Here is a 12,068-nt window from a genome sequence, read left to right as displayed (position 1 = left end):
GGGGCCCTCTCTCTTCTTCTCTCACTGTCACTCTCTTGTTTTGTTCTATTAGCTTCCTGTTGTATTTTGTTTTAGATGAATTGTTCTTGCAGGTTATCTCCTTGTTTGTAAAAGTCACTTATTTTAGAGCAATTGTATCTCAACCTTTTGAATTGTCCAAGTGGGATGTTTTGTATCCAATTTGGGTAATGGCCACTTGAGGCTAAACTGAAGCTGTTAACATCAACAGTCTTATGGAAGGTGTTGGTGTTGATCTGGTTGTCTTCAATGAAAAATATTTAAGTCAATGAATTCTACTGAGGATTTACTGTAGTGTGAAGTAAATATGAGGTTATTTGGGTTGTCCTTGATTTAAAAAAGGAATTTGTTAAGGGAAACTTCATCTCCATTCCAAATAAAGAGTACGTCATCTATATATCTCATCCAGAAAACGAGGTTTGATCCAAGCTCGCTATGGGACCAAATGTTGTTGTTTTCCCATGTGCTCATAAAGAGATTAGCGTAGCTTGGCGCAAACCTCGTCCCTGTGGTCTGTAGATAGTGACTATTTTCAAAACATACATAGCTGTGGTTGAGGATGAGTAGAGATTCTAAAAGTATGCAATTAAGAGAAAATATACACATCTTCACTCTTTTCAAAGCATCTCCCAACTCAACACTTCTGGTCTATGCAAGATCTGCGTCTCATCCGCACTCAGGACCTCATTCAGAGTCGGTCAAAGCGGCCGCGCGGTTTTACGGGAAAAGGGGCCGGATATGCAAATGATTCCCTCGCAAGTTGCGTCCCTAAGTTCGGATCGGTAGCTGGCCGACCAAGGGGAGGAAGCGGCCGGAATTCAAAAAAATACGCCCCCTTCTCGTACGCATTGCACGTCATCTCCAGGCATATAAGGATTAATCGAGACCATCGGAAACCATCGGAACTGGTCGTAGAGCTTAAGGTTGACCCTACCCTCTCTTAAGCTCTACGATCATGTCAGTGTAAAAACCTTCCATGTCACATGTGCCATGACGCTACTTTGTTAATTATGCACTCCCATAAACCGTATGCACTCCCATAAAACGCCGTTCGCATAATTAGGCACGCCTGCGTTCGGATCTCCCCCGTTTTCAAGCACCTTCCCCTGTTACCACCCACAAACGCCTCAATCTGTCACTCAAACTACCGACCTGGCTGTGTTCAAGGAGAGAGAAATTTCTGATCGTAGCGGCTAGTTTGCGCACGCGCATTGCGAACTTTACGCATGCGCAGTATAGCGAACATCGGTGGCGTACGACCGTGCGGCCGCATCGACCGACTCTGAATGAGGTCCTCAGTCCTTACTCCAATTCCCGGGTTACAGGATTTTTGTTGGACTGTACTCACTCTGTGGGATTCTCTCCCATGCACAACAAGAAATTCCTCTAGCCTTCAAGTGTTCCTGAAAATCTCATTACCCCAGGCTATTCTATGTAATCATCGCATCTCTATATTGTTCATGTAAAATATTATTCTCTTTCTATAATCAAACAACCATCTGACACCCCCTGAATCAATATTGCTGTTTGATTGGATCATATAGCCCCACAAAACATTTTTCCCACTTGCTATCTAACTGGATCAATATGCAATATGTGGCACTTAACCTCATGTATCAAACTACTATTTTCCTATAGGTTGGAAACCTAGCAGTCTGTCCATTAATGTCATGTATTACTACTCATTACTGTGTTTTTTTTTTTACATTTATAAAGTGTTTGCGAAATCCAAAGGCATTATATAAATTAGCGTTAGCGAATAAAATAAATGCTGGTATCAGTTTTCACTTTTATTGTTTCAATCACAGGTTGTGACTTTTATAATTTTGGAAATGCATTTATTTGTCCATATGGTACCAGGTAACGTACATAGTTCTTGGTTATAGTGTTTAAGGCAAACTAAAATTAACAAGTAAGTTAGAAAAGTTTAACTACATAAAGTGCAGTTAAGGATGTGCAGTTGCAATATTGCTGCCGACCTAGGGGGTATTCTTAAGCTGGAGAAATATTGTATGTATAAATTGGGATTTTATGGTTTTTTTTTTTTATTTGCTTTTGGCATTTGTGCATCAATTCAAGAGTAGAAGTGTTCTCAACTATTCTACCTAGTCGATCCCAACCAGTCCAACGGTAGCTGTAACTCCCAGTCATTTCATCTCCTTATATGCCTGGTTGAATTCCTTTGGCCTGGGTTCAGAAGGCAGTAGTTAACGATCCTTGTTCTGATTGACATTCTATTATCCTAAAACTTGCACCAGGGGCCTGATTCAGAGATGGCTGTTAATGCAGCTGCTCCTGCAGTAGCTGTTGCGGGAATATGCAAATTCTAATCTCAGCCTTCCCTTTGTGCTTGATGGTGTGATGGAGTGTATGAGCATTGAGACGCCCAGGCTGCGTCGTCTGTGCATTTGAGATGGAGATTGTAAACACTCCAACATCGGTTGCATCATTGACATTTGCGGTAGCCTAGGGTCTACTTTAGCTATTCTGCTTAAATCCAACTATTCATTGCGACTGAGCTGTGAATATGTGATTAGGAACATCGCAGTGTTCCCAGACCTGCCCTTGAGACTCGCATAATATGCCCATGAAATGGTCCCTTCTTGAGATCACTTAAGATCACCTTCCATTATCTAGCCTGAAATGCCCAGGGATCGCATACCACTTAAGTGTTACTGATGTCATGGCATGGGACACTTGTTTTGCGTGTGCACATTAAGGGTTTTCATGTTTTTCTCACGTATGCACATTAGCAAAACATTGCTCAGCTGCATAAACATCCACGCTACGTCCATCTCTGAATCAGGCCTCTGGTTTAGTATCTGGTTCAGTAGACTCTTAGAAAACACGTATACCGTGGGCTGCCTCCCAGTTTAACCCTTGTTGATATGCATGGCAAGAACCAATGAAGTGATCGAGTATACCTCCATCACATCATACCACTATCAGTTCAGTGGCACCAGAACAACTTTAATGCCTGCAACCGAAGAAGTTCTCCAGCAATGGAATGAGGGCTAGTACCTTTTTAAGATCAGAATTATTATTTTATTTTTTTTTGTGATAAATTTAAAAATCCAGATTAACAAAACAATTTTTGTTTACACCCAGTTTATAATCAAATGGAGAAATTTTTTTTTGCTGTAGTGGCAAAACTTTTAATGTACAATCTTAAACTGATTATGTGTTTGCGCCATGCATCTATAGTATGAAATAAAGGTCCTGGTAGGTGTCTGTCTGTCTGTCTGTGCGGGATAATCTGGAGAACCACTGGATGGATTTTGATGCAGTTTTCACTATTCTATAGAACATTTTTTGAGGAAGGTTTAGGTGTATGAAACATTAATGTATGACAAAAGGCAGCTGTGACAATTTTAGTGAAGCAAGTCCATGAAAAAATGGACATCCGAGCACTTTCTTAGATATATTACAAAAATGGACCTTATTTTATACCATGTAGAGATTGATGCGTATTATCCAGGTTCTCCAGAAATATTGGTGCAAAGTCCTGTGTACTGATACAAAATTTCAGTTTTTCCCTTTATTACCATTCCTATTTCATTTATGTAAAAATGATTCTTTTAATTTCAAACGAGTCCAATTCCGGGTAAGAGCCTGGTTTGGCATGACCATAAATAAAGCACAGGGACAGACCCTTAACGTGGCTGCAGTTTATCGAAGTTGAGACTGTTTGTTTTTCTCATGGACAACTTTACATGGCGGTTGTGTGTGTCACGTCGTGTTGACATCAGGAGGAAAAAGGACTAATGCGGCCCATACACTGTGCAATTTTATCTATTTATTTATTTTGCACGATGTGGACGATTTCGATTGATTGTAACGATCAATCATGCACGTCCTGTGTTTTTGTACGGTTACGCTGTCATATAGCTGGATCGTAGATTTTATGGAAAAATCACAAGATTGCGACCTAACGTGTTTTGCGCTGCATCGTATCTTATGATCGTATATACCAGTGGTGGCAAACCATGGCACTCCAGCTGTTGTGGGACTACATATCCCAGCCAGAGTTTTGCTATTAGGGAATGCTAAAACTGTGGCAGGGCATGCTGGGATATGTAGTCCCACAGCAGCTGGAGTGCCAGGGTTCGCCACCACTGGTATACAATCGTAGGCCATTTGACCACATCGTATTGAGAATTTCAAGGGAACTTGTACAACACATAGTTACTTTCTAAAACGCACCGTGTATGGCCTGCTTGAGGGGCCTATCCATTAGCAGACTTTCTGCACGATGCGACCAAAACCAGGAGGATTTGGTCGGAACGTGCAGAAAGTCTGCTAGTGGATAGCCGGCAAGGACCAGCGATGTGCGTGCATGCTGGGTCCTTGCCAACCCCGACTATCTCTCCAACATGCCAGTCAACCTGACGACAGTTGTCAGGTTTGGCATGTTAGGAGATAGGAAGCCGGGCGTGCAGCATCGGCAGCACTGAAAAGACGTTCAGTGAATGTCTTTCAGTGCCGCTCAGCACCTAGCGACTTGAAGGTCTGAACGCTAGTTTTTAAATGGATAGGCCCATTTAATGTCATCTACAAGGCAATCTTTTATAAGACGATCACCATAAATTCAAAATTGCTCCCGTGCGAAGCCAGGACGTGTCGCTAGTTTTGCAATATGCTAGAGTAAAGAATCTGTTCTATCCTTCAGTTTTGGGGGCTCTCCGTATAACCTTATTATATACCAGCAAATAAGCTTGATTTTTAAATATCAAACTGGGGCCTGGTGTCTCAGAAAAGGGGCACTACTAGCAGAAAATGGCCAGATCAAGGGAGTATTTGGAAGGTTAAAGCGAATGGCCTAATTTATACCAATTTCACAATTGACAACATAGATCTTTAACGATAGTTGAAATAGACAAATGTAGGGGATTTCCAGGGTAATTTTGTCCACAAATGATACATTTTTCTTTCTTCGTAGTTGCTTATGATAAATCTGTAAGGCATTAATCCTGTGGTTTTGTTAATTAGCCCGTAAACCCCTGGCTCACAAGACTGGACCACACGTTGCAGGCCTCTGCAGCCTGGTATAAATATTGTTTCTGTTCTATTGTTTCAGATGCCTCGTGATGAGACTGTTTGCAAGTATTGTGGTGTCAGTTATTTAATACTCCATGAATTTAAGCTTCTGGAAGATAAGGTGAAGGCATTGGAAAAAAAGTTGCACTTTTACCAGGAAAGTGCGGAGCGGCAGAGACGCCTTCAGGAAGAACTACAGCGCCTAAGCCAAGAGCATGAACAAAGCAAGGCTGACAGCGAGTCCAACACAGAAAGGTCAGAACATGCTATTCATTCTTAGTTTTAGTTTTAACACACTCATTAATGTAGTTCAAAGTGGAAATGTGAACAAAATAAATCAGTTGCACAGTCTGCCAAAATCAGACTGTCAGTTGGGGCTTTCAGCTGCAAAAATGTAAGTTTGTTAATTAAATGTTTTACCACCCATTCCTTCCAGGCAAATATGTAGTAGCTGCACAGTCTAAAACCAAAATAAGCTATCGTGCTGCGTTTCTGTGAGAAAAGGTCACTGGATCTTGTGTGGCACCGCGCCATAACCCATACACATGGCAGAGAGAAGTAAACACTAGTCCAGTATTGCTTTATTGACTGACATTTAGTCCTGTGTAAGTAATAAATTAATGGATATGCTGAATTCAGCCACCATGTACTATTGTACTTTATGAATTATAAAACTGTTCTCTGAAAGATACTTCATTGGAAATAGGTTTGAGATAATTCAATGTGGCATGTTATTGCAAATTAATCTTCATTTTGATATGTGTTACATTTGTACAGTTGCAATGAATAGTATGGCATGGGCATGTATGAAATGGGCTTCAAGATTACCTGTGTAAAAACGGCTTTCCTTTTTCTAAAGTGTAGCAGAAAAAATTCAGGATCTGGTTGCCGTGGGTTACAGCACATTTAACTGTTACCTTTGCACCAGTTTCAATAAATGTGTCTTCTGCAATTACTTTACTGCTTTTTTCATAGTTTGTTATTAATTGCTTTAATCTCTTCGCCATTGGAGATTCATATCTTTATATATTTAACTGGCTGTTCTGTACTCATGCTGTTTTTTATCTGATAGACCAGGTGTGAGCAACCTTTTTTCTGCCGAGGGCCATTTTGATATATATAATATTAATCGTGGGTCCGGTGCAGGCCATGACCCTCCGTGTGACATTACAAGGGGCCGGGGCCACAATCGCCGGTGATTACAGCAATACCTGGATCATCCTGAGGATGCTCCGGGAAGCTGTAAGGGCAACGGTGTGACCACTTGAAGCGTCCTAAGGACGCTCCAGGTAGCACTGCTGCATAGATTATGGCTTAAGGATGCCATTCTAGGCACCCTGCTAGCCAGATGAGGCTAGCAGAAAAAAGCTCTGAGGGCCATTCCAAATGATTCCGGGGGCCTTATATGGCCCCCGGGCCGGAGGTTCCCCATCCCTGTTATAGACAAAAGTCAATATGCAATGCAAATCTATTATCCTAATTTAGCTGAAGCTAGCAATCAGAATCCTTGGAAACATAAGATGACAAGTTGTGCTCTCTGTCCACTGGTGGGATAGTTTACCTAATGATTCATTGTTCAAAACTGTATGCCCCCTCCACAGTCTAAGCTCCCAGGTGTAGCCCGGTCCGAATTTAACTCTGGCCTGGTATAATTGCTCTATAATAACATAAATAAATAAAAAAAATATATATAATGTATAATAGCTGTTATATATATAATATATATATATAGAGAGAGAGAGAGAGAGAGAGCTAGAGATATACAGTAGAGAGAGATGGATAAAATGTAATATGATTATCAATCTATTGCCTCTCAGCTAACCCTGATCTTCTACAATTACTCATGAATCTTACCCCTTGTTGTTCACCTTTTTACTATGGTACACCCACTACTATGTGCCTAAACGCAGTCCTCTTCCCTTACAACTATGGATGCACCAAAAGCTGTTGAGGAGCAGGTTCAGCATTGCAATTATACAAAATTATTATTAAACCTGTTTCATAAGAAATGGACTTATGTAAGCACTATGGGGAAATTGTGTCTATTGCTTGTAACATTTTTCATGACAATAATACATTGTGTAAAAGATAAAAACGTAACTTCAAAGTCCAACTTGCTAACACGAATTTCACACTTGTTCTTCATATCATTCATTCATTTCAATTCTTATGTTTTCTTCTAAAATATTGCATGGTCAAACATCATGTACATCCTAAATGAATCATTAGGGGGCATCAAGTCTATCTTATCGCATGTGTCACTTCTGTTTATTTTGCAGACCTTTTACATAATTATTTTGTACTTATTAATGCACTTACCTGCATCAAATTTGGTACACACACCATGTCATTGAAAGCATCTGAGTGCCAGTTCAGCTAGGTCAGTGGTCGGGGAACAGGGGTAAATTACCCCATATGGGGAAAAAATGAAATTCCTGGGGGTAATGGATGGGCAGCCGGGCATGCATATGAATCTTTCTATAATATAGAATGATTCATATGCATGCCCGGCTGTGCCACAGGGAGGCTCTAAGCCGGACGTCCGCTGAGACGTTACCAGCGGGCGCCCGGCTTAGATGTTACCAGCGGGCGCCCGGCTCCTTCCCTGCAGTGCCGCGTTAGCCGGAGGCTGGAGTTCTCTTCTGAACTACAGCTTCCGCCTCTCTCCATGCGCACTATGGGAGAGGCGTCATGACGTCTCTCCCATAGTTCCGAGGAGCAGCCAGGCGGATAGGACGGCGGCGGATGCAGGAGCGGGGATTAAGGTGTGTTTTGTTTGTTTTTTTTTGTACAAGGGGCACTACTACAGGGGCATTATATGGGGGCACTACTACAGGGGCATTATATGGGGCACTACTATATGATTTCCTTCCTTTCAAATCAAGGGGGTAACGTCGGCGTATCTAAATATGTTTTGGGGTAAAAGGTAAAGTTCCCTGACCCCTGAGCTAGTGTAGCAAGCCCCCCTAATCATGGTATACACAATTACCTATATATGCTTCTATCTTGTGCAAATATAGGAGCATGACCTCACAAAACAGCACTTGCTCTGTAGGGGTGCATTGTTATAAATGACTTTGTCACTTTGCTGCATAACATTGCAAATGTGTAAAATAAGGATAATGGCATAACTTGCAGTATCACGTCGGCATTGTATTTTATGTTGTGCTGTAAAGTAATGAAGACTGGTGTCTTAATTCTTGCCAGAATGGAAAAAAAATAGATGGTACAATTAAAGAACTGGAACGGAACGTAATTGGAAAACTTTGTCTATGGAGACGTGACTAATATATCTTGACAAGGTGGTGCCAATTATGAAGTGATCACATGAACTGACTTCACTGCTTAGACATTAGCACAAGGCAAAACACAGATGGACATTCAGAAACGTTTACAGAAGTGTAAAAATGTTTTTAAATATAATTTAAGTATCAAAATTGAATAGAAATGTTTTATTATAGTTCTTTTATAGACCTTTTGTGGCTGATGTCATGTCGGTAAAATAAAATGTGTGTAAATGACTAAAAAAGTAGTATATTTTTGAGCATATGCACAGCCGCACTCATGTTATGATGCGTATGTCTCAGCATCGGCTGTATATTCGCCTAGTTTGCGACAGGTCACTATCAGCGTGTATTTGCACCTGCCCTATAGTAGTTGCTGAATTTAAAGGTCCAATTTTATTAAAGGCAAATATAAATATATGGTTTACTAGGCTGTAACTATAAACACACAAATGCTTGTTTAAAAACCCATCTTCCTACAGTGTCTACACCGAGGGCTGCCAAGAGAAATCCTGGTCCCTGGTACAGCAACTTCCCAGGGCCCCAGCATGTTGGGGACAGGGCTGCATGTCTTTGGGGGCGTGTCTAGCATGTGAGAAGCACCCACAGGAGCATGATATGGCTACCAGCAGCTGGGACATAAGTATTCACTATTAGGATCATACCTCCCAACATTGGTGTTTCAGCGGTCGGGACATGCGCGTGCCCAAAAAAGGGGCGTGGTATTATGGCACGCCCTCGTTACATCAGTCAAAGGGTGAGCCCAGCATCCCCGGAGATGCTGGGTTTCCCCCAGGCCTCCCTGCACAGTGAAGAGATTCAACCGCTAGCGGTGAAATTGATTTCTTCCAACACTGCGGCCCGCGGGTAGGATGGCGGGACAGTACCTGAATAGTAGGAGAGGGGGAGAGAGAGGGATATATATATATATATATATATATATGCTGAAAAATAAGAAAACGTGCGCCTAATAGTGTACTATTTAAAGTAAGGCAAGTAGTGCTCAATATAGGTGATGTGCATACCAAACAATTTTCAATAAAGCTTATCTGATGTCCAGGTCATCCTCCTATGGTCAGGAAACAAAAACTGCCAATAGATTCCGGATATCAATCCAAGGACAGGTACCCTCTTAAATGGACCTTAAATGAAAAGGCTCCAACCAAGCCCATACACGTATTATGGTGTAGTGATTCCTTCAGCCATTTAGAGTGGATAACAAATAAATATTTCTGCGTACCAGATAAAGCAAAATGTAGTGCGTATAAAGATAAGCTTCTTCCTGTTCTGTGTGTTACCAGGGATCACCCTCTACTTCATACATCAGGGGTATCCAGCAAGTTGGATCCGTGCAGGGCCTCTCCCTACAGCAACCAGCGCCGGACGTTTCAGGTCTCTGGAAATGCTGATAGGCCTACATTTCGGGCGACCGGCGCATTCTAGACAATCCAGTGCCCGGCCGACCGATAAGTTGCCCCTGCCGCATCCAGCTGCATGGGGTCGTCAGCCGCCTTGTTAGTTTACCTGCATGTAGGGCAGACCTGATGATGCAGCGGACAGCCCCACGAGAGCGTGCACCGCACGACATACTTTGCACACACTAGACAATTTTGAGGATTTGTTGTTCTGATCCTTCAGAATCGGGCAAATCGCTCAAACAATAGTCTAGTGTGTTCCCATCTTAAGTTTAAAACCGAAATATATACACTGATAATCTCACTTTTGTTTCTACTGTAATTCACAGATAAACGCTCATTTGTATCCATTTCTGCTTCCCTCCCCCCACTCCATAATAATATGCCCAATATGGAGCTGGACTGCTATGTTACAGCATTTATTTGCTAGAGAGCTACGCTTTACACCTTGAGGGCACTATCAGCTGACCACCCAATCCCTCCGGTGCTATGGGTAGCAGTGTTGCCGCAGTTAGGTTTCTCCCTGATGCCAAAAAAAATATGGGAGAGGGGGGAAATGTGAGTTCATTATGTCAGGTGATTGGGGGATACATCAATTTAGTGTCTGTCTACTGGTTCTTTCATTCTATGAATGAGTCATAACAATGAAATCATTATGCAGGAAGAACCTAACACACACAGACACAGGTGATTGAGAAAAGCACGCCTATTTGGCCCAGAGCTGGAGTGCTGTGCAGTATGACTACCATGCCTCAGTTGGCAGAGCATCAGCATCTCCTGCGAAATGGCACTGACACGCTATGCTTGGCATGACACCACTCAAGGCATGTGGAAAGCTTTCCACTTTATACAAGATGAGATGTTTCCCAGAGGACTCTTGCTTGCATGTAAACAATAGTTGGTTGCTTGAAGATAGTAATTGATAGCTATTTTAAAGTGATTTGTGCCTTTGATGGCATACAGTAAAAAAACAGACAACAAAACCTGGCCACATTAGATTAACTTAGAAGTGCTTACTCCTAAGGGGGCTTATGCAGAGTTGGGAGCATTTCTAAATCTGGCTTCTCATCTTAGACTTCCTCCCTACCCACAGTGCATCATTTTTGCCAAGTTGCAAATTTACTGCTTTTTTGCCTTGCTCCAAACTCTGCATTAGCCCTAAGGAATGCCTTTTTAGATTAACAACCTGCAGTGTCTATAAAACATGAAGACATGGTGTTTAATACTTTACAAATATCATGCACATTTGTATTCCTCTCGCTCTCACTATTAGCAGGACCTATACACCACAATGAGTGGTCATTAAGTGGGTCTATGTACTGAGCTGTGGTGAGAGATAAAGTAACTACCAAATAACTCCTAACTGTCATTTTTCAAATACAATCTGTAAAGTGACAGAAGTTGATTGGTTGGTACATTATCTACATCCACTTTATCTCTCTCTCCTTAGATGTACTAAGCCTTGAAAAGAGAGAATGCACCAACCAATCGGTTCCTAACTGTCAGCTTAAGCTGGGTACACACGGTACGATCTGCACAACCAACGATATCGCTGAACGATTTCCCTTGAACTTTTCTGTAGTGCAGGACAAACAATATTGGGTGTACACACTAATATATCTCTGATAGATATCTTTCAGTGAAGTCATCCTCCCACATCTCTGCATATGTAAATCGTTATGGTCCAAGTTAGCCTGCATGTACAGACGACAAAAGATATCGCTATCGTCCACACGGGAACGCGCTTCGTTGGTCGTTCACTGCAAAAAAATTTAACGATTTATCGTTGACCGATATGGTTATCGTTCATAGATATCGTACCGTGTTTACGCACCTTTATAGGCTGTGTTTGAAAAAAGTTAGTAGCTGATTGGTTGGTACTTTCTCTCTCCAAGGCTTAGTACATCTACCCTACAGACTCCTATGCCATATTTTGAGTCACTTATAGTCCTGTTGCTGACTACAGTATTTACAGCTGGGAAGCATCATATCAGTGCACAGTTGATCTGGGACCATATGTATTATTATCATGATAACATTGTTATAGGAGACCTAGTGTAAGTGTGTCATTGTTGTGGAACCCAAAAAAGTGTCTTGTTCTGATAGAAAAGTTTGCTTTTTCAGGCTTTTGATCGGCTCTGTTGCCCATATATAACATCCTCTGTGTACTGTATATAGCTGCACTGTCAGATCTATTTTGTTTGAGCTTTATCCCTTGTATCATGTGTCCGAATATTTGTGTTCCCTATGCCTGCATGTATTGATAGGCCTGATTACATGACTGTTGAGAGCATGATGATTGCTGGTGCTCATT

The 12,068-nt window shown here is 41.7% G+C and overlaps 1 protein-coding gene across 1 annotated transcript in view; it reads left to right on the top strand.

Moving 5' to 3' along the window:
• The window catches only part of LEKR1 (leucine, glutamate and lysine rich 1), a 154,805-nt gene that overhangs the window by 15,852 nt on the left and 126,885 nt on the right, over positions 1–12,068 (top strand). Inside the window, exon 3 of the mRNA XM_088447640.1 lies at positions 5,096–5,310. Within this exon, the coding sequence (XP_088303766.1) occupies positions 5,096–5,310 (215 nt within the window). The remainder of the gene's footprint in view (positions 1–5,095; positions 5,311–12,068) is intronic.

This window comes from Taudactylus pleione, unplaced genomic scaffold, assembly GCF_031769625.1.
Source record: "Taudactylus pleione unplaced genomic scaffold, aTauple2 ptg000436l, whole genome shotgun sequence".
Lineage (NCBI taxonomy): Eukaryota > Metazoa > Chordata > Amphibia > Anura > Myobatrachidae > Taudactylus > Taudactylus pleione.
The sequence above is the reverse complement of the archived record's forward strand: the minus strand, read 5'-3'. Positions and strand labels throughout refer to the sequence as shown.